Genomic DNA, 23,796 nt, shown 5'->3' on the forward strand with positions numbered 1-23,796 from the left:
TAGCCGAACTCACACACTGTCCTCTTTACACTATCCCCAATATGAAGTCATCTGATGGATCACTTCAAACTAAGACACAGAGTAAGAGGAAGCACAGGTTGTGTGTGGGAATGTGTGAGTTTGAGGCTCTACCATTGAGAAATAGAACTTTGAAGGCATGAAAAAAAAAAAAAAAAAAAAAAAGTAATTTTAATTAAAGTCCATTTAATTAAAGAGCATTTAACTAAACCTCCAGTGGAAAATACCTCACAGGTAAAAGAGCTAATCAATTAATTACATTTTTATTTTTTTTATTTGTTCCTGCATTCATTCGTACTAAGGTTTGGATCAAGGTTGTTATATACATATAAATTCGCTTCACTCTTTTTTGAAATGACCACACCAGAGAAAAACTGTCCCTGGATTTACCAATCTTGGCACACTTCACGGCATAGAATTTGTGAAATATTCAAGAGTTTTGTTTTTGAGACCGCTTGCTACTAACAAGACTTTTGCATTTGTGTCTTTACAACATTTCTCAAAGACAGCTGCTCTGTTTTTGTTTTGTAACCTTCTTAGTAATTGATAATGTGTTATTAATTATATAAAAAGTGACAAACAGTAATTATATATGTAATATATTAAGCATGTAATACAATTATTTTATTATTGCACAATTTTTCTAATTTGTTTTTGACATTATATTTATATTATATTTGTTTCTGTTTTTATTTTAGCACTGACTGTTTACTTATCTTCACTACGCTTGATTCTTTTTTATTTTTTTACTTTTGTTAGTAAAGCTAGTTTTAGTATTTTGTGATATAATGGTATACAAATTCTGATATTATAAAACCCAGCAAAATCACAACATATATTATATATACATCGATACATATAACAAATCTATATATTGTCTATATATAGAATATTTTGGTCATATTGCCCACCCCTAATGGAAACCCTCAAGAGCATTGTCAAATCCTACATTCCAGCACCAATACACCACAAAGTCTAACAAATGTGACATCATTTCCTGTGCTTTTAAGTTCCACACCAAGATCCGCTGCATCAATATGGCGCTCTCGAATAATCTCCTAATCACAATCCTCATCTATTAATCTCTCGTATGCCAAAACCACGCTTGTAAACATCTTATTGGGAGTGGGCACCAGCTACAAAAGCACGCATCTTATTGTGTAGTAATCCGGCACAGATTTGTGTGTGTGTTTATGCAATGCAATGCATAATGGGTAAGAAGGTTAAATAATCCCTGCTGGGAAATCACAGCAATAGGGCCGTTCTGTGTCACACATCTGTACGTGTGTGTGCGTCTCTGCTTAAAGGACATGTTGGAGTCTGATGGTTGAGTAATCCCTTATGGCTAACAACAGCAACAGGGCATTCTTGGGGCAAACTGCAAGATGTGTGTGTGTGATGTCCACCTATGCTCCAGATGTTGCAAATTCAGTAGACTGGCTGAGCATCGATCGACTCTTAAAGCGCCCCAGAGCTCCGTCTGTCAGTCTCCGTGACCTACTTCCTGCTTTGATGAAGAACAAAGGAGCAAGAAAAATGGGGAGTGAAGGACAACTGTCTTCCTCCATAGACTCACTTATATGTGCCTCAGCAGTGTTTCCTTTTAAACAAAATCACCCAGAGACGAAAGGGAACAAAAGAACTTTAAGAGGTGTCAAATGAGAGCAGAAAGCTTCTGTGGGCAGATTTTATGGACTGTGTCTTCCTGTAGAAAGCTTGCTGAGCTGTGACCGTTACACGTATCACTTCCTACAGTTTTGATCTGATGGGCTCAGAACATTTGGATACTGATGGTGACTCACACTTCTGACAAATCTGGGCTATTATTGCACATTTTTCAGTGATTATACATAATAAGTCAACTATATGTAAAGTCATGTAAATGCCTTCATACCTTGTCAACAATGGTTGAAACTTTAATATTTTTGCCCATTAACCCAATTTGACTTTGAATGCAAATTGCTTATTCAACACTATGCCATTGTATTCAATTTGTGCAAATCAAAGTTTTGACGTCATCATTTCAAGAGTTTTCTTGCTTTGTCAGTTTTCTGATTTGCATTCAAACCCCTAAAATGGGCTTTTTAATGAGCCAAATCTACTGTATGCCAATATGTCTCAACAGAAATTTAAATAAAGAAAAAGTGTAGCATGTGCAACACAACATATTAGCCTGGAATATTTTTGGGTTCAAATATCCTATGGATTTCTTAGTGGTGTATTTACATAATATGTGTGCTTGTGTTCATAGACGGCTAGATGGAGCACAAGAAGAGAAGAGAACACTGGGGTATTTTTTAACGTAACTATTTTTTAACTCAAAATGGCATGATACTAATGGCGGCACGCTTAAAATCAAAGTAAGATATAACAAAGTTGACGAAGATATTGAAGACAAGAATGCTAATTAAAGTTCTTTCATGACAACTTCTGGAAGATTTTAGCATGATAATGGATATGACCATGTTAATTTATTTGGTCTTGGTGGAATAGATCTGCTACGCTGCTGCAGCTCTTGGTTATTGCGATTGCTGTAGATTATTGCTGCTGCTGCTGCAAAGCAAGTACAGGAACTTGCTACTGTCAATACATATGCAGATACGGTGCTGTGAGTATTTAAGACATACTGCTGCTGCACAAATAGCATATAAAATAACCCATAGCAGATCTGTAAAGGTGGAGCTGGGGAAGGTGGAGGGTTTCACAGGAATTCTCCAGTGAAAGCAAATGCTCTAGTGAATGCTAACCAGGCATTTAAATGTAAAGCAGTATGCTCATTGGCTGCATATGCAACATGAACCAATCAACTTGTGCCAATCAATTGGAGCAATTGGTTCAATTTCTCTGTGAATATCATCAGTTAGTGGTAAGGAACCATCAGCCTGCACCATCTAGAGTTTCATGACAGAACCTGGCATTAATGTTGCTACAAAAACTAACTAAAACTAAAAAATACAAAATAGTCAATATTGCTAATTGACTAGCCAACTGTTGATATTTAATAATTAATACAACAATATAATTAATTAATATACATTGTGACTAACAAATTCTCATGACAACAATATTGTATGACCTTGAACATATGCATACAATATTATATGTATATATATATATTTTTTCATTTTTTTTCAATTAATGTGTTATTGTCTTTCTATGAATTTCAAGTGGCCAAAAATGACGCATTTGCAATACTGCGTCAGCTGACAATCAGGTAAACAATAGTATGGCACATTGACCCCCTTTCAAGATAAACAAGCAAAACACCATTTACGAATTAAACAATGTACAGTTTTACTAATTATTTACACTGAAATTTGGTACTTCAGTCCATTGCAGTCTCGTTTTTGTGTGTCAAATTAAATATGCATTTTCTGTCTATATATTTCTGGTTAAAATATGATTTTTATCGTTACAAAGTCTTACACCTTATGGTTACAAACCTTGAAAAGACTTTGAAATAACATGGAATCTTACATGGCCAGATGAGGTTTATACAGATATCCTTTGATCTTTTATTCGTGAGAGCAAAGCCTCTGTTTGCCGTTTCTCTTTTAACACGCGGTGAGATCAGAAGTCACAGAGAGGCCAGAGATAGATCGGTTTCTGATGGAGAACAACCTTCACAAACAGACACTGTGTTCCCTATAAACTTCAGCCCTAACTTATCACGTCCTTCTTTGTTTGGTATCTGAGTCTAACAGTGCTGGTTGTGAGAGCCCACCTCACAGTATTCACCCTGAGTTTTTCAGCTCTAAAACCAGTCCTCTTTCCTCTATACTTTGGTGGAAGTGCACCTGGCCTTCACATAGCTCTTCATGCAGCCTGTTAGCATGAAGATGCCCCATTTTTAGTGTTTGGTTTTGTTATATTACAGTGTAAAAGCTCAGCTGGAGAGTTTTCCTTATCAATCAGAGCTCAGGAGCATTGCCGAGAGGGAGGACAGGATGCATGTGCGCAAGCGGTGCTGGGTGATGCATACTAATGGATAGGTATGAGTCAGTGTGGCGAAAGTCTGAGTATAGGGTCCATTAGAACAACAGTCGGTATTACACACATTGCTCTTTTCTTTTATTTCTCATGCTGTTTGGCTGTTGTCCCAAAGCCCAGGTGTTTTTTATGCGGTCTGTCTAATAAATCTCAAACAGTTTTAACTCCTCAGACTTCTCAACTGGGTCAGCCGCTCTGTATTATGGGAAATGTGACATTGAGTTTTGCTTTGAGTAATGCATAATACATTTTTTTTGTATAATTTGGCTGTTTTTTAAAGACCCAAATAGCATGAATAACCTCAACACACCTTCATATGTGTAGTATAGACTTACCTGTTTGTAGGAGAGGAACACGGGCCGACTGAAGACGATCCACTCCACCACTTTACTGCAGGGTGGTGTGGTCAAAGATCCGATGTAACGGTAGTAGCTCCCGATGGAGGACGGCAACAAGTCTCTGAGCACGAAGGGCTCTAGAAATGTTTCTTTTTCTGGAACAACAAAAAAGAACAAAAATACATTGAGAACAAGCATTTTATCTAGTTAGTAGTATTTGACAAAGATACTATTTTTGATGCATATATTGTTACCCTAGTAAAAAAGTAATATATTTAAAATACATTTATTTCATACTAAGTATAATTCAAATCTATTAACATATTTCCTGGAATATCACTTGAGATTTACTGATATAAAAATTACAAGAACATTTTATTTGGAGGACTACTTGTGCACAATGTACATTTCTTAATATTAAGCCTAAAATGTTTTTTAATGTCACTATTGATGACAATTGTATGATCTTTGAATAATATCGGTCTTTAAATGCAAGCATACTAGCAACACTTCCACTTTAGCACAATCAAATATACTTCAGTATATCTTTTGTTGGACTTCAGCATTACTTCCACACAATCAAAGTACAATAAGTTCAAAATTAGTGGTTCCAAATGACCAGACTTTAAGTATACCTGTTTAGAATATTAAAAGTACAATTGCAGGGTATTTTATTAAGTACATAATTATGTAAATATATTTGTAGTATACTTAGCATAAAATAAATGCATTTAAAATACATTTTAGTATATTTATTTTTCACTAGGGTATGTTTTTCTTTATTTTGGGTTCTTCTTAACAGTTCCATAAACAAATATTTTAGAATTTGAGAAATCAAGTATATTTGTAAATGAAAAATAAATGCACTACCATTGCCAAATGATGACATAATTTTATCAATAAATATAATTAAAATGATTCTTTAGATTTTTTGATGACATTTCACAGTCTTTTAGAGGCAGTATATTGTAAATTGAATCAAATAATCAGCCATAACTACACATTTCATTTTTTTTTATAAAATACTACTGACTCATAATGCCTACCTAGTAATTTGAACAAACAGTCAGTAATTACACTGATCTAGCAAGCCCCACAAACAACATAACGCAGTAAGGAAAATGACCCATAAGAGTCATTCATTTTAGAATTAGTTGTACTGTACCGGTTGTGCTGTACGGTTTGGATTTGTTTAAAATAATTTGCTCATAAAAGTCATTCTTTCTGCAATCAGTCCACAATAGTCATACTGTGTTCCTCATTCACTAAAAAGAAGTGCTGCATGGTTTGGCTTCACTAAAAATAACTGACTCACAAGAGTCATTCTTTCAGGAATCTACACTAGTTTCACTACACTGTATGTTTCTGATTCACTAAAAATAACTCATAAGATTCAATTGTTTGAGTCAACACCCACAACACCCTATCATCATGACTGTGCCTTTTGTATGCAAACACTCATATTTATAATGAAACTCTGATTGCAGCTTCCTTGTTTGATTATGAAAACTTTCTTTTTCTTTTGTACACAGCAAAATGGAGCAGCTGTAACTTTGAGATTAATCTCTGTATTGTCCAAGAATCGTTTTTCTCCACTGTTGTTAGTCCAAAAAGGGACACAGACCAAACTAGATGTTCAAGCTGTGGATGAGTTGTGCGTTTAGCATTTTAAAGCCACTCAATCCTCGAGAGGACACAATCTGCAGATTTCTACCCATAATCCTCCTCTGATTGAAACGCTTATCAGTTCCATCCAACAATGCCTGCCCAACATATGGCTGGCCTGGCGACATGATAAAACGAGAACCGCTGAATTACAACTTTCCACTTGAGTATTTCTTGTTCTGATTTTCAAATGCACAAATATTTAGCTTGAAATCAAGATAAACAGATAGAGAAAGTCGATTGATTTGATGTGCAACGATGATGACGCACAAAGAATATTGCCAGTCGGCTGACCCATATTCCAAACCTAACACTAGGAATCCTGTTCAAAGGAGCTTAGCATGTAAAGGCATCTGATTTGGAAATATCTTTGCAGGAATTCTAAACATTTGATCATAGTACAGCCTGAGCCCAAAAAAAGCACTGTTGACACTGTCTGTCCCATCATTAGGCCATTCTATGTCTTTCAAATGCATTGCCAATGAGAGCAGTGATGGCCTGGCCAATGAAGACTTCAAAACACCCCTGGAAGACTGAATTAATGGACTTGTAATACATTCCGTAGAGAAACAGAGAGCTCATTTCATTGTTTTGATTTATGCACCCCTGAGAAGAGGCGTTCGGTTAAATGAACAATACTCAACGACTTGTGTGGCGCGCAAAGGGACGAACATGAACTCGCAACACTCAACGCCACTACCAATCACAGCAGGGTTTAGAGATACTGTGATCCGATAGCAGTCTCATTATCACTCGTTGAGAGAGAGAGCAAAATAAACAGAAGCTCGCGTTCATTTATATGCGCCTAGATGACTAGTGTGTAAATGGGGAGGCTAACATGCCTTGTGTTGTGTGTATATTGAAGTTAAGGTTGAATGAATGGTAATCCCCTGAAGGTTGGACTGGGAATGTAGAACTAGAGAGAGAAGCTTTCGCCGTGCCTCAGTGGCATGGTAATGGATGCCACAGAGCGCTTTTCTGTCACACGCACACACAGCCAAGGGGCAAACACTCCAGTCACACATCCGTGTCTGGACCCAGCACGCCACCGACTCTCTCCGCCACACGCAGTCCCACCGCCAAAGCGTCCGTCATGAGGTTACATCAGCTGCTGCGCACTAGGAGAATGTGCATAGCCAGTACAGTAGAGAGGAATTTTTTCTATTTTTGGATACTTCGGTTTCTGATGGATAAAATCAAATCCCATCCTTGTTTCTAATTAAAGGTATAGTTCACCCCAAAATTAAAATTCTGTCATTAATTACTCACCCTCAAACCCATAAGATCTTTGTTCATCTTCGAAACACAAATTAAAATATTTTTGAAGAAATGCAAGACCTTTCTGACCCAGCATAAGAAAGCATTTGAACTGACATGTTCAAGGCCCAGAAAGGTAGTAAGGACATTGTTAAAATAGTCCATGTGACATCAGAGGTTCATTAATTTTATGAAGCTAATAGTTTTTGTGTGCAAAGAAAACAAAAATAAATGACTTAATTCAACAATTTCTTCTTTTCTGTGTCAGTCCTTGATGAGCATCAAAGACTAACAGGAAATGAATGAAATTTTCGAATAAAGTCGTTATTTTAGTTTTCTTTGCGTGCAAAAAGTATTCTTAAAAAGTATCTTAATTTGTGTTCCAAAGATGAACATAGATCTAATTGGTTTTGATGCATGATTGGAACAACAAGAGGGTGAGTAAGTAATGACAATTTTCATTAAGGGGGTGAACTATCTCTTTAAATATCCTGTTTCAGACTGAAATACATTAGAATACAGAAGTAAAATGGTTTGCAAATGCTGTTTCATGTTGACTTTAAATGAGTACTTCACCCAAATATCAACATGAGCGAACAGGTGAACAGGAGTCCATGCTGTATTTTGTCGCTCAAAAAAAGAACATACAGCCATCATGATGGTTGTCCATACAATCCAAGTGGAAAAATCAATCTCTTTAGAGTTAAGAAAAGTTAGAAAAACTTATATTAAAAAAAAACAAAAACAAACCATTACTTCCGTACAAATGTGCGAATGAAAGTTCACAAAATGGTAAAGTTTACAATACATTGTGAAGCTTGTGCAAAAAATGACGCACAAGTGCAGAGGGCTGCGAACTTTATACGTCAAGCATAAACTTCCATGATTGCATGCCAATTTGCTTCAGAAGACACAGAATCATCCACTGGGGTCATTTGGATTAATGTCATGATGGCTGAATGTGTTTTTTGGAACATAACCTCTCTGGTACCCATTCATTGCATTATATGCACTCATAGAGTTGGATTCATTTCTAATAATCTTAATTTTTCTTCATTTTAAGAAAGCAAGTCGCACACATCTCTTATCATTTACGGCGAGAGTAAATGATAAGATAATTGAAATGTTTAAAGGGGTCATCGGATGCCCATTTTACACAAGTTGATGTGATTCTTTAGCGTCTTAATGAAAAGTCTATAACATACTTTGGTTAAAATTTCTCAATGGTAGTGTAAAAACACCTTATTTACCCTGTCAAAATCAGCTCTGTTTTCAGCACGCTGATCTAGTCCATGTTGTTTTAAATGCTAGTGAGCTCTGCTGACTCCACCCCTCTCTTCCGTAGAGTGACGAGCAGACCATAGATATGAGTAGATTCCCTATTCGACTGCTCCAGATATGTTGACCCATCAGCCATCTCACATTCACCATAATAATCAATGAATATTCAAAGATATACAAGCGTATAACTTGCTGTTGTAGACGCACACAGTCAATGCGCTCAAAGATTCGCAGACCGTTCCAAAAATGGTGGATGGCTTACGTATCGCAGCCCATAGAAACAGTCGATAATGAGGCATCTAGGTATGTATATCTATGGAGCATACTAGACTTTAGCCGCAAAACTGGCTAACTAGCATATTATTAGGAAAGGCGATTTGCAAAGATTCATGAAAACCCTTATACTCACTTCTTCTGTAGATAAAGCTGGATCACGAATGATTCACGCAAACATAGACGCATTTATGTCGATCGGTGCATTCACTTCAAAGCGAAAGTAACGTTAATCCTCTGCTTCTTCAGCAGCTCAGATGCCAGGAGTAAATGACGACTGCTATATTCATTATTACATCCAACAACTAAACACCTCAGTCACTTAATCTGAGACAACTTGTCTTCCCCTGCACCGGCGCTGACACAATGGCGGACAGCTCTCAGCTCACTCAGGGCGAGTCTAAAGTAAGACCATCCTTGTCAATCAACTATCATGGGAGGGGCCTGTACAGAACAATGTCATTCTGACAGGAACCTCAGAACAGCTTGATTTGAGAAAGGGGATTTTAAAATAGGGATTTAAAAAAAATAACTGGATGGATTTTTATCATTATAGGATGGATGTGTACACACACTTCCAACACACATTTATGTTCAAATAACTCGTAAAGTGAATTTTGCATCCGATGACCCCTTTAAGTAAACCTTCAAACAAAACTTTAGCTAAAAGTGGCCATATTACAAACTTTTGTAACATTTTAAGTGCACACTATTAGTAAAACAAACCATCATTTAGTTTTATATGCAATTCTTTTTACAAGAACATCATGTATTTCACAACAGCGTTCATCTGGGCAGGTCAAGTTCTTAAATAGTAAAGAGGCATTAATGTGAATGTATCTTGGTAAATAATCTAATAATTATGTAAATAAGAGTGGTAGTGGTGCCTGCGTTTGAGCAACTCACTAATGGGTGAACGTGACATGAGCCACGCTGATATGGTTTAGAACGTGTCATCGCTTTTCCTATGTCATAAATGTGAACATTTTGATCAAGCTACTTTGTTTCCATAAATAGCCTGAGTCGATTTTAGAGGGAGCTCAATCTACAATGCACTTCATCATACTGTGAAAAAGCAAGGAATTTCCTGCTATCCATTATATGTCCCCTTTTAATAGCTTCAATAACTCTGAAACTACTGTCGTGAGCGAACCCGACCCCAGCTGAGCAGCTCTATACGGACCTCATTTGTCCCCGCCGCTGACGTTAAAATGAAGCATGCACTTCATAAGAGATTCATTAAAACCTGCTCATGTTAACGTCAGGCGAAGGAACAAAAGCTGACATGCTTGAATTAAGGATTCATTTAGGATGGCATATTCCCAGAGGGCCTGTATAATGCGTTTGCATGTGTTGCCTCGACCCGAACTCTATTGTTATATGAAGCAAACGCAAATGCATTGCTGTTCACACTGGGCTGTTCTCACAGAGCGGACAGTCTTGGGTAACACTTTAGAATACTGTTTCTTACTTACTGCATAACTAATAAGGAATTATTGAAGAACTAACAGGTAATGATTCATTAACACTTAACTCACTACTGTTAACTACTAAGGAAGATGTGTTAACTAATCAGTATGTAATACAATTTTATGATTGTGTTAAGTAACAGTTAGCTAAACAATAACTAATGTATTCTGTCACACCTCCTGAAGAACTACTATTAATTATCTACTAGTTAAGGTTCAATAAAAATAACTATGAAATAACTACTAATGAACAATTATACGCAAATAGTCACTATAATAATCAGGTTGTGGCCCACAAATCAAGTACTTGAGCAAAAGTACAGATACCCAATAAAATATTACTCCAGTAAAATTATAAGTAGGCCTATTCATTTTTTAAATTACTTGAGTAAAAGGACACTATAGTACCAACTTTGTTACAGTCCACTATTATTAGCTATAATGGAAATTAAATATGCATTTTGTTTGCTGCACACCCAAAATGACTCATTACTATAATTGTACATAACGAGGGGTGAGAACCAGAAGGGCGTAAGTGACATTTTGGGTGAAATGGATATATTTAATATATATATATATATATATATACTGGCAAAAGTATACTGTCATCCATGAGTATACACATTTTTATTATAAACGATTGAAATCAGTGCACAAAGTCAGATCAACCTATGGTAAGTTTTTGTTTTGGCTCTCCTGTAAAGTTAGTGAAATGTCACTTAAGCCTTTCTGGTTCTCACCCCTTATGTTTTTGCCTATATGGTAAATAATTTCCTTGTTCTGTAGGAAATCTGCTTCGGAAAGGAACCGTAACTCAACTGTCTTGCCATAACTCCAACTTACTACAGATAATCTCTGTAAAATGGTGGTTTGTTAATTAATCAATTAATTTATTTTCTGAAACACTGGGATGAAGCTGTTGGGTCATATTTGTTTTTTAGTCTTAGGTAGTTTTTGTGTTGTGTTAATGCCTAGTTAACGGCAGTTTCCCTGAGCCCAGCTCCCGTATAAGTAATTAATTACTAAAGGTTTCACTATATTTTCACTTTAGAATAGGCCTACTCTTGCAGGTTCAAAATAAGTCCTGCATAATTATTTGATAATTATTTATTAATTACTAATGGGCTCCCTATATTTTCACTTTAGAATACTGTTTCAGGTCCTAAGTAATTCTTGAAGAATAATCTAATAATCCTTTATTAATTACTAATGGGTTACCTGTATTTTCACTCCCTCAGTCCTTGCCTTACATACAGAAATTGAATTAATAGTAATATGGTATATGCTGAGGAGGCACACATACAGTGCTGTATATAACATATAAAAACTAAGGTAAGTTATCGCATGGCACTGGAGAGGTGGTGGGGTTCCTATCGGATGCTGATTTCTTACAAAACAAACTCAAAACAATTCACTATACAGGCAAAACCTCTGTAAAATGTATTGCATTTATTAATATTGCATTTTCATACTGCTACTACTGCTAATAACATTTATATGTAAGGGTCACAACTCAATGTAATTGTGTATGACTGTTCATTAGTAGTTACATCATAATTAGTTTTATTGAACCTTAACTAGTAGATAATTAATAGTAGTTCTTCAGGAGGTGTGACAGAATACATTAGTTATTGTTTAGCTAACTGTTACTTAACACAATCATAAAATTGTATTACATACTGATTAGTTAACACATCTTCCTTAATAGTTAACAGTAGTGCGCTAAGTGTTAATGAATCATTACCTGTAAGTTCTTCAATAATTCCTTATTAGTTATGCAGTAAGTAAGAAACAGTATTCTAAAGTGTTACCCAGTCTTGTAACATGCGACTGGGCGTTGGTTTCTAATGTGTACTGTAGTTAAATATTTACCGTAGGAGCCTAATGGATAATCGCTTAACAAGACAGCTCTTCTCTTCCGCCAGCCGAGAGCTTTAAATACAGCGTGTAAAATTCTTCCTTGTGCTTCTCAACACGGATGTATACCTCTTAAGCACCAACACTAGCCAAACACTGCTCAAAATCTAGCCGGATTGGGGAGAAACAGGTTTAAGAATTCACATAAGGCGGCATACGTGTCATTTGAGTTGCAAATCGTTTGGTTCAGCTTCCTGCGTGCAGGGTACATATTCGGCAGGAGATCAGCAGGTTGAAATTATAGACGTCTGAGCGACAGTGGAGACACAGCTCTGAATATGTGCAGACCCCCTGCTCCTATCTGTCTGGGATAAGAAGAGAGAACGCAGCTCTGTCCCACCTCCCGCCGAGAACACACACACATACACCTCCATTCCACTCCCTACTCTAACCCTACCGAGCAAACAAGATCAACACGCTCCAGCAAACAGGCCGCAATAGTCTGACTGGTGTGGACAGAGTGAATTAAAAGGATGAATAAATACATCTCTGTCTGCTCTCCTCTCGTAGTTTATTGTATGAATCAAGGGGTCAAGGCTTGGCTGTACAGTAGATGCTGTAACTAGACCAATATGGGACAAAAAGTAAAAGTTTAAAAAGTCGTGACGTATTGTCAAGTATGGTGACCCATACTCGAAATTGGTGCTCTGCCTTTAACCCATCCAAGTGCACACACACAGCAGTGAGTAGTGAACAAATCCACACACACACACACACACACACACACACACCGTGAACACACACCCGGAGCAGTGGGCAGCCATGCTGCAGCGCCCGGGGAGCAGTTGGGGGTTCGGTGCCTTGCTCAAGGGCACCTCAGTCGTGGTATTGAGGGTGGAGAGAGCGCTGGACGTTCCCTCCCCCCACCTACAATTCCTGCCGGCCGGGGGCTCGAACCCGCAACCTTTCGATTACGAGTCCGACTCTCTAACCATTAGGCCACGACTTCCCCCTAAGTGTACCTCAATTGACCCATCGCAAAGACTCAACCCCCTTAGTTGCTATGTCCGACAAGCCATGCCGCTCTCATCATGTTCTCAAGCAGTGAAAAATACATCATGGAGCAAAGAGGAAACTGACAATGCGCCGACAGACAAGACAGAACAGGTTACTTTGATATGATACTTATGAAGCAAAGTCTTAGTTTTCAAATTTTGTCATTTTTTGAGAAATTCAAACACTGTTTTGTGGCTCTTTAATGCATCGTAACAGATTGCTGTAGCATCTCAATTCAAGCGGCATGAGAACGATAATCTTTTCATATTTACTTAAAACATGAAATAAACGTGAATGAACATCAGAAGGTATTTTATTTCAATCATGAAAAGATGTCAGTTCACACCGTTTTTCAAAATTTAAGTCCACCAAAGTTAATCTACTATCCTGGGGTGCGTTTCCCGAACAACGGCGTAGCTCGCTGATTAACCACCATAGTACGATGTATTGTTTTGGAAAAGAACTAACTAGTCACGACTGTTTTCCGAATACGGTTGCATCTCTTCAGCAAAATAGGACCACTGTTAATGACGTCACACACATGTGGTGGAGGAATAACTTATGCTATTTAACTGATTAGAGATCTCTAAGATGCTACTGTATTGAACATGGCACCTACTGACTAATTTACTATTTTTTGTTCCCTGTCATTGTGCTTTATTTGATGTTTTATTCATCGCAGGTTCCCTCATACGTCATACTCCAGGGTTCCCTGAGGTATTTATGCACATGCGCACTTTTCAAAAATGGTGATTACAATGGACGCGCAACAAAACATAATTAAAATGTATTTTATATTTAGATAGAATGAAAGATACAGATAGTACTGCATGTTAGCTTGCTTGTTGTGCCCAAGAGCATATTTATTTAAGCCCATATATCTAACAAACAAGAAACTATGCTTCTAACCACAGGTCGAGAGCTGCAGTTCCAACCACGTAAGTTTGTGACGCTGACTGCGAGCATTCGCTTGAACTGTGGTTTTGGGAAAAACCGAATCGTTGAACTATGCTGGTAACGACGGAACTGCGACTATAGTTGGTTAACGACTTTTGGAAAATGCACCCCTGTCTGGTTTGTTTGTCGCACAAAATTGCAGATTCTGCATTATGATTGGTCAGATTGCCTGCCAGTCATACTCCCTGTGAAGGGTCAATTGATGGGCATTCAAAAGTAGCCGTATTTTCTGATATAAAGTGACAGGCAAAAAAACTCCTGAGGACTTACAATGAAGGAAGGAACAGAGTAGGATTGGGGACAGATTTTTTTGCTCGCAATGAAATTCAATTTTAGTTATTTTTCCTAAATGTTTATTCCTAACAAGTACCAAAATACTTGTCAAGGATTTGAATATTAAACAGAATATTTTAACATCACATATCTTACGACTCCCATCGTTAGAGCTGAGACACAGTATCATAGAGCCTTTGAAATGGGCTCTTTTAACCGTACAAAACACCCTAGCAACCGCATAGCCATGTCCTGGAAACACCTGAGCACCATGGTGACTTTTGATGACTCGCAACGTTTTTTTTTTATAAAATTGTTTTAAAATTGAGTAAATCAGTCTCATCACATTCTGGTAACTCCCATCACCGTCATCAGATAGTGTCATAATCTTTGTCATCTGGCAGGAGGTGGAGGCAGAACTATTTTCAGTCTCTGTAAAATACCTTTTGAGTGCCATGATTACACTGCATTAGAGCTGATCTCTTTGTCAGAATGACACAGCGATGCTTTTAGTACCACGGCGTCCGGATTACACCATAACTTCCCATTCTTTCTCTCTCGCTCACTTTCTACAACTGTCTCAGTGGGCAGCACAAATCGCAGGCTGGTAATTACCATCGAAGCCTTGGCGTGCCTTTAAACTTCACACGGACACATAGAGAGATGTTCCTGAGATGACTGAAAAGCAGGCAGAACAAGAGTATATTAACTAAGAAACCCTTAAAGACGTCAATTTGCTCTGTCTGAATCACGCACAGACCTCGCTGTTTCATCTCAATATTCCGGAATATACCGTTCAGTTCATGCTGGGAGCAGCTGGTGGTGCCTTCATCATTTCAGAGCTTTTAATGTCTGGAAGCGGACAGAAGGAACATTGAGGAAATTGTAGATGACTTTAAGAGGGTCAATTTATGTAAGGTAATTACTCCTGTCATCTTGTGAAATCAAAATGATCTTTTGCTGCCCCTAGGCAAAGTTAGCCAATATTTAAAATCTTTAAAGGGGAAGAATATTGTTCCTTAAATATTAAAATACTTTATAAGTATAAAGTTATACTATAAGTAGCTCATTCTAATTGTGTCTTAAATTGTCTAAATTACAATAATGCTGTCAATGTACCATTCAAAACTGATCCTACCAGATTGGGATTAAAAGCCCATCCCTGTGAAAAAGTATTATGATGGACCAATGCTAGCTTTTGTTACTTGTGATTCCTCTAAATCCACATCTGTTCATCCATTTGGTGCCTAAGTGTATACCCTTACATCTGTCATCAGACAACAGAGATTGTCAAACAAAAACAAGAGCACAAGCGAGTAGATGATGTGTATGCATGCGTGGGTGTTTGTCTGTTCCCCAGCCTAGATATATGACAAGAATATGTATTGTATAAATATACAGTGATAGGTTTGAGCACACTTTCTGCTCAACAAACCCTTGATTTCTGAGCCAGATCTCCTGACTCAATATCATCATCATATCATCATCCCGTTAGTCAGAGGCCGCAGGGGCCTGAGGCTGAGATCCTGTCAGAACTGAAGCGCTGTTTCACAAACAGACTGACTAATAGCAGACGAGTCTGCTTTGTTCATTCCAGCATGTAATACACACTGGACACCAACAAATTATCAGTTATCGCGAATGCATGTAACTATGTAACTGCATGTAAAAAGTATTACATGTGATACAATTCAATACTGAACACTCAACCTGAATTACAATATTCTGTTGGAATACATAATAAAAAATCTACTCACCATGATGAACCACTCCTCTTAGTCCATGAATAATCGGATCTACTGCAGGATTGTCCTTCATCCCCACCTGAGAAAGAGAGAATGAATACAAGAAGAAGAATTACTAATTTGTGTTGGTTGGTTGGATGTGTGGATGGATGGATGCATGAATGGATGGACAGATGGAAAGATAGATAGATAGATAGATAGATAGATAGATAGATAGATAGATATATATTGACACAGGAAAAAGCTGGTAGATAGTCTGAAAGGAGCACATGATGTTAGTGCGCTGTGCTGATGTCATAAAAACAAAATGATTGCAATCACACAGAAACACTCCCTCACATAAAAGAACCCATTGTGCATCAAACCGCTTCAAAAGCTGTTGTTTGAGATGCACCTCAGCTGACTGAATTGTTGAACACAGACAAAAGACTCCAGTATGCAATAAAGCCTGAAAGAGAGAAGCTACAGTACTGACCTTATGTGTGTGTCTGTGTGTGTGTGTGTGTGTGCGTTAGTGAAAGAGAATGATAGCTTGCTTTGTGCTGACTATATACAAAAATAAAATGGTTTGAAAATAATTTTAACAATCTTGACCCTAAAAAAAAGCACAGATCAGGGAAAATCCATAACAGGCGGAGTACTTCCTTTACTTCTCTTGGATGGAGGTGTATCAAATAGAGGTTTGTGCTTTTAAGAAGCCCCTACAGGGTTGAATCAGGAGACAGGCTTTGACAGAGAGGACCCAAGGGGTGAGGTCTATTGTTGAGTCTGTGCACGTATGCGCATGTGTGTGTGTGTGTGCTGGTTGTGTATCAAGGAGGCCAGTGCTGGTTAGCCGATCTAACCAACATTCCCATGAGGCAGGAGTGAAAAGGATGCACGCACTTCCACTGGCCCTTAGCCACCCTCTCTCTCACATAAATCTCTCCAGGCTCTTTGAACACTCTTGTGCTGTTTCTTGCATGAAAGAGAATTCCAGAAGCTCGGTGCAGGAAGTGGGCGCTGAGAGCGAACGGCACAAGTCTGCAATACAACAACTGTCTAGAACAGTTTTCTTAGACATGTTTCAGCCTCAATGTAGAGATTGGTCAATGAGGACAGACAGAGTCAAAACAACTGACAGAGAGACAGACAGACAACAAACAGAATAGGGTGTTTGTTTGCTTAATGCCATTCCAGCTTCTGTGACTATTTTTTGTGGCTATGTTCAGAAAATTGTATGGCAGAAATACAGACAGCAGACAGACGGAAAGACAGGCAGAAAGATAGACAAAACAAAGGACAGACAAACAAAAAAAGAAAGATAAAAAGGACATGTCTACAGACATACAGATAAAATGAAAGACAATTACAGAGACAGACAGACAGATGGACTAAAAACAAATGATAGACAGACAGTGGGAATGAAAGACAAGTAGAGAGCAAACAGGACAACAGACAGATAGAAAAGAATGACATACAGAATGACAGACATATAGACAGATAGAATGACAGACAGCTTGACAGAATGACAGACAGACCAACAGAAAACAGACAGAACAATACACACAAACAATGACAGACAGACAGACAGAAAAAAAGATAGACAGAGAGGCGAAGAATGACAGACAGATTCTTAAGGGGTTGTTGCTGAAAACGCAATCCTTTTTTTGTCTTTGTAGCAAGAGGAGGTTGGAATGGCACTGTGTGGGGAACAAAACACGGAATCAGCAACTGGCATATTTTTCTTATTTTAGTAGCAGGACTTGCTCGCCTAAGGCCAGAGTGTGTGAAAAATGATGGGGCCAAAAGAGCCGACCAGAGGAAGAGAGAGAGAGACAGTGTGAGGTCTCTGCAGGTCAACAACATCAGACTGACAATGGAGGAATCTTAAAGGGATAGATCACACCAAAAGTGAAAATTCTGTCATCGTTTACTTACCATCATGTCATTACAAAATGACAAATGACAAAACTGTTTAGTTGCCAGCACTCTTCAGAAAACATTCTTTTGTGTTCCAAAGAAGAAAAAAGTAATTTATATTAGGAACATTTATGATCATTTTTGGGTAAACTATCCCTTGAATGTGAGGAATAGTTGCCGTCTATGTAGAGAGTTTCCTATGTTGCCGTAGCAGAACGTTCACTAAAGAGAACCCATGCATTCAAAAGAATCATTTGCTTGAGAACCGTTTGCCCGAGGCTCTGGATTACAGGTAATAATGTAAATAATGTTCAGTTTTTTTGCCCAGACTGATTATTTCACTTCATAAGACCTCAATATATCGTCAGGAGCCACAGATATTATTTTTGTCTTGACTGTATGTGCTTTTTTTGACTGTTAAGTTCCGGTAGCCAGGGCCGCGTTTTCCTAATGGGCAACATGGGCTGCAGCCTAGGGCCCCGAACACTAGGGGGCCCCTAAGTCAATTCTCTTTTGCATTTTATATAAGGTTGCCAACCGTTCCTTATAATAGGCTATCTAATCGGCCTGTATTTAAGGCATCAGTTTGTCCCGTATTTGCAGGCATATGCCATATGACCACCTAGACCATACAAATAACAAATACATTTTTCCAAAATATCATTTGAATTGCGAATCCTGCCGCCCAGTCGCTCCCGCTTCACAGCAAGTGGGACTCATGTTTTGATTTCTGCAAATCAGTTTGGTCGAATGCAAAGACGTGATTATTGATCGTAAGCACAACATCCAGCTAGAAAACATATAGTACTATTTACCTTTTACTATTTGCAATAGTTGGACCGAGGCTATGGAATAACCTTCCTTTATGTGTGAAAGCTTCAAATTCTGTCTATGAGTTTAAAACTACATCTTATTTTCTCACCTTGGCTTTTTAAACTTTAAGTTTGTAGGCTATGTTAAATTATCTTTTGAGTTTACTGATGTTTTTCTTTTTACTGGGTTTTTATTTTATTTGTACAGCACTACGGTCAACTGCTGTTGTGTTTGTCGGTGCTTAATTATTACAAAAACCTGAGGGAAGATGTCTTTCACCATTGTAAGTTAATGTTGTTAAATAGAGAAACAAAATTAAAATGTTACAATTTTTAAAATGTCAATAAATTCTAGTGCATTATAGGGATGGGCATTTTCCCAAAATTTTGCATTCGAATATTTGGGCTCATAATTTTTTTAATGAGGTTTAATGAGAAAGACGTTATTTTTAATTAGCAAGTTTTTGTCACGATTTCTGAACAAGGTTATGATTAGCAGTTACACAATAATGTTCTACAACAACGTTACGTTAAATATCGCAAGGTTTTATTTTGGTTGAAAATGTGTAAACAAAACAAAAAAAAAAACATAAAAAAAGCATTCAAGATCAAGCAGAGCAAACCTAAAAATCAAGCAGACCGTGCCAATTACAGTACAGAACGTGCTACATATACTCGAGTCGGCCCTATATTTATTGTGTTTACATTGTTTCATGTATTAATTCTGGGAGAAATAATAATATCCACATGCTCTGGTGAAAGTTTGTTCCTCAGTCTGATAACAATAAGAACGCGCTGACAAAGATAACGTGTGCTAACAGTTTCTTAGCGCTTTGTGTTAAACACCTCTCCCACGAGGAAACTTTATATATGTCTCAAGATCAATTCACTATCAGATAAACTCTATTCTTGGCTCACTCGGGGTACAGCTGCGCAGTCGTGAATGCAATGATGGACACCTGTCTTTCCTCAGTCAACAGTGTTTGGATTTCATGATTTGTCATTGTGGTGGTGATATTATGATAAATCAGTTTCACCAATTCATTTGATCAGAAGTAATTACATTTTGTCAGATCATATAGTAAGATAATTTAGATCAAAGTAAATCCAAACTTCGCGAACCAAAATAAAAATAAATTAACCAAAGCTGCGTTAGCCCAGGGCCTCGCAAAGACTTAACTGGTAGAAACTGACTTGCATTTTATGAATCGCCAACGACTACAGTATTAGAATCTTTGGTGGTCTGAGGGTGAATAAATTAACAACAAATTACATTTTTTTGTTGAACTATCCCTTTAACAGAGCTCATATTGCATTCTACACTGCATTCATATGGGCTGGAATAGTGAAAGCACTTTACAATTGAGCCCGTATGCAAGAGGTCACCCACAACACACAAACACCTGGACTTCCTTTTAGAACAAACCCTGAGGTAAAATAAATAGTAGCAACCAGCTTTAAACTCAGTTTAAGAGCTCTGTTCCACCTCACGAGTAAAAATAGCACATGCAAATCAATAAAGTTCAAAGTACATTTTAGCAGATGGAAAATAAAAATGCTCATTTATTGTACTGAGCTTAGAGTGAGGTTTTTAATACGGCAGCTGTGAGCTGTAACAGAGAGAGAAAGAAAAAATTGAAAGCCCTGCAATTGATTAAAACTAAATGAGAAATGCAAATAACTGCAAACTATAAAGCAGCACAAGACAATAACTTGAAACAATAACCAACAATAAATTATATACAACCTAAAAACGATTTATAGTGTCCTGGGCCACCAACAAGCCTGTGGTTTCAAGTGTATAAAAGAGAAAATGTTTGGCGACATGCTAGCAGCTAATAGCTGCACTTTAGTTTGTGGATATGTGTCTTGTAAATAAGCCTATGAACATATCATGAAGGATGTTACGACTGTTATCTTCTTTAATAAGGGACAGATAAACTGAATGGTTGGGCAATAATGAAAATGGTGTGAGTTCCAAATAAAAAGAGATATCGAGCGGGACACATGCTATATAGATTTCCTCCGATAACTGCATATGAGACAGATGCAGAATGAGACAGATGAGTGAGGGTTTAGAGGGAGAAATATATCAAACTCTAGTCAGGTTAGATTTAGACATCCTTTTCAAATGGTAACCCTTGTCATATCATATACTGATTAGTCTTAGAGCTTTGAGGGTGATGGATGCAGGATTACTCAGATAATACATTTGTTCTTCAAAGAAAAACATTGAAAAAAAGCTAAAGTTTTAATGTCTATAACAAACATCTATATATGTATGCATTTTTGCTTATCAGTAAATATTTAATGAATGATTTCTAGATTTAGTATTTCAATTAAACGGATAATATAGACAGTACTGTTCAAAGATTTGGGGTTGGTGCAGTTTTTAAAAGTTTTTGAAATAAGGGGTATTTGATCAGAAAAACAGTAAAACAGTAATATTGAGAAATATTACAGTTATTACAAAAAACATTTCTTTTTATAATCATATTATTATGTTGAAAATAGTGGTACATAATATTGTGATTTAATTTTTTCAAGATTCTTTGATGAATAAAAACATTCAAAATTACAGAATTTATGTGAAATACAGACAGAAAGATACAAAATCTTTCTAACGGTATAAATGTATTTACTGTCATTTGATCAATTTAACGCATCCTTGCTAAATAAAAGTATTATTTTTTTAACGTCTGTCATTCTTCAGTTCCTCTTCAGGAACTCGAGCTGCGTCCAGAGACGCTTAGGGGGAACGCCTTCAGCGTGACCGGCTCTGAATCCAAATGAAATCTGTCCAATGCATGGGCAGGATGTCACGGGCGAGGTGACGTAATAACCAGCTGGTATAAAAGCACGTGCGGTGAAACCGGCGTCAGCTTTCTGTCATTCAGCTAGCGCTCTGACCATGAGTATTTAGTGTTGTCTGTCTGTTCTAATCATGTCAAAAAGCCAGTTTAAGGCTAAACATGGGAGCGAAGCACAATACGGGCAGTGTGTTCCTCCCTGCAAACGTTTTTGTGTGCAGGGGATACACACAGCTTGTGTGTGCTTTGCTTGGGAGCAAAACATGCGGAGGCGGCTCTTGAGGGGGCTGATTGCCTGCACTGAGGGGGCCTTCCTCTGCGTGTGCTTCGCTCCCGAAAGGCCCTCTTCTCCGGGGAGGATGCTTTCATTGGCGTTCCCCGCGGCGCTGGCCCCGCTTCCGCTGAGGCGGTGCTCGTGGGGTTCGCAGCGGGATCTGATGGAGGGATCGGAGACGAGCGAGTCTCTATCTCCACCCTCACCTGTCGGATCCCATGACCGCTCCCCGAGATCGGAAGCCCACCTTGTGGATACTTCCCCTCGGGCAGCGGCCTCGGCGTTTCTCTTGTCTTCCTCCGAGGAGGTTGACACGGGAAACGTCGAGTATGTTGCACCCCCTCTTTCACCCCAATATGAGGAGCTTGTGGAGGTGATTACTCGTGCCGCAGCCAAGTTGAGTCTCGACTGGCCGGCCGAGTGTCCTGTCGAACCGCAGAGAGGCAAGTTAGACGAGCGTTTTCTGTGGTTTCAGACTTCACCTCCACATCGGAGCCTGCCTTTTTTCAACACCTCAGTGTGGAGGTCGTGGGGGAAACCTTTCTCGGCCCGCCTCTTCGTCCCCTCATTGGATTACTACGGTAATGTGATGGGGAGGAGTGAGCGTGGTTACAGAGTGATGCCGCCTGTGGAACAGATGCTTGCGAGCTATCTGTCCCCATGACACTGCGTCGTCTCTGAAGGCTCCAACCCTGCCCACCAAGCCGCTGCGCACATCGTCAGTGCTGGTGGGCAAGGGGTACGTGGCAGCAGGCCAGGTTGGCTCATGTCTGCACACCATGGCGGTGTTGCGGGCATGCCAGGCTGACCTGCTCAAGGAGTTGGATGAGGGCGAGGGATTTAGTGCGGAGGACATTCGTGACCTCCTCAAAACCGCTGATTTATCTCTCCGCGCCACCAAGGAGACCGTCCATGCCATTGGGCGATCTATGGCATCCCTGGTGGCTGCGGAGAGGCATCTCTGGTTGACCCTGTCGGATATCAAAGACCACGACAGGGTCTTCCTTCTGGATGCCCCACTATCGCCTTCTGGCCTTTTCGGTGACGCTGTTGACTCCGTTGTCGACAGGCACCAGGAGGCCAGGAGGCAAGCGGTGGCGTTCCAGCGGTTTCTCCCTTGTCGCTCTCTAGCTCACGGGGCTGCTGGGCGAGAGCAGCCCCTGCCGCGTGCTACTGGTTCCCTTAGTAGACTATTTCGCAGCATGGAAACTACTGCCAAATGTGTCTAAGTGGGTCCTGCGCACTGTAGAGAGAGGCTACAGAATCCAGTTCGGTTCTCGTCCGCCTCAATTCAACGGGTGAATTCCACTGGGCCCCGAGCAGGCTCTGGTAATGGAACAAGAGGTAGATACTCTCTTAAGGAAAGAGGCCATCGAGGTGGTTTCTCCTCACGAAAGAAAGTCCGGGTTCTACAGCCGGTACCTCATAGTTCCCAAGAAGGTTGGAGGATTGCGTCCCATTTTAGATCTGCATCAGTTGAACCGCTCAGTCAGCAGACTGAAGTTCAAGATGCTCAAAACTCAAACAGGTAATTATCTCAGATCAAGTCCGAGGACTGGTTTGTCACGTTAGATCTAAAAGATGCATACTTCCACGTCTCCATCCTTCTCACTCACAGGAAGTTCCTGAGGTTTGCTTTCGGGGGCAAAGCTTACCAATATCAGGTACTTCTCTTCGGCCTAGCACTCTCTCCCTGCACTTTTACGAAGTGTGTGGATGCCGCATTAGCTCCGCTGTGGCTACGGGGCGTCCGCATACTCAATTACATCGACGATTGGTTGTTTCTCGCTCAATTAGAGAGGAGGGCGGCTCAACATCG

The 23,796-nt window shown here is 38.9% G+C and overlaps 1 protein-coding gene across 1 annotated transcript in view; it reads right to left on the reverse strand.

The window, feature by feature from the left end:
* LOC306854847 (receptor-type tyrosine-protein phosphatase gamma-like) overlaps window positions 1-23,796 on the reverse strand; it is a 274,645-nt gene that overhangs the window by 44,791 nt on the left and 206,058 nt on the right. The window contains exons 6-7 of the mRNA XM_079393096.1: window positions 16,192-16,258; window positions 4,344-4,501 (exon numbers count right to left, since the gene is read on the reverse strand). Coding sequence (XP_079249222.1) covers window positions 4,344-4,501; window positions 16,192-16,258 — 225 coding nt within the window. The remainder of the gene's footprint in view (window positions 1-4,343; window positions 4,502-16,191; window positions 16,259-23,796) is intronic.

This window comes from Barbus barbus (genome assembly GCF_936440315.1).
Source record: "Barbus barbus genome assembly, chromosome: 35".
NCBI lineage: Eukaryota > Metazoa > Chordata > Actinopteri > Cypriniformes > Cyprinidae > Barbus > Barbus barbus.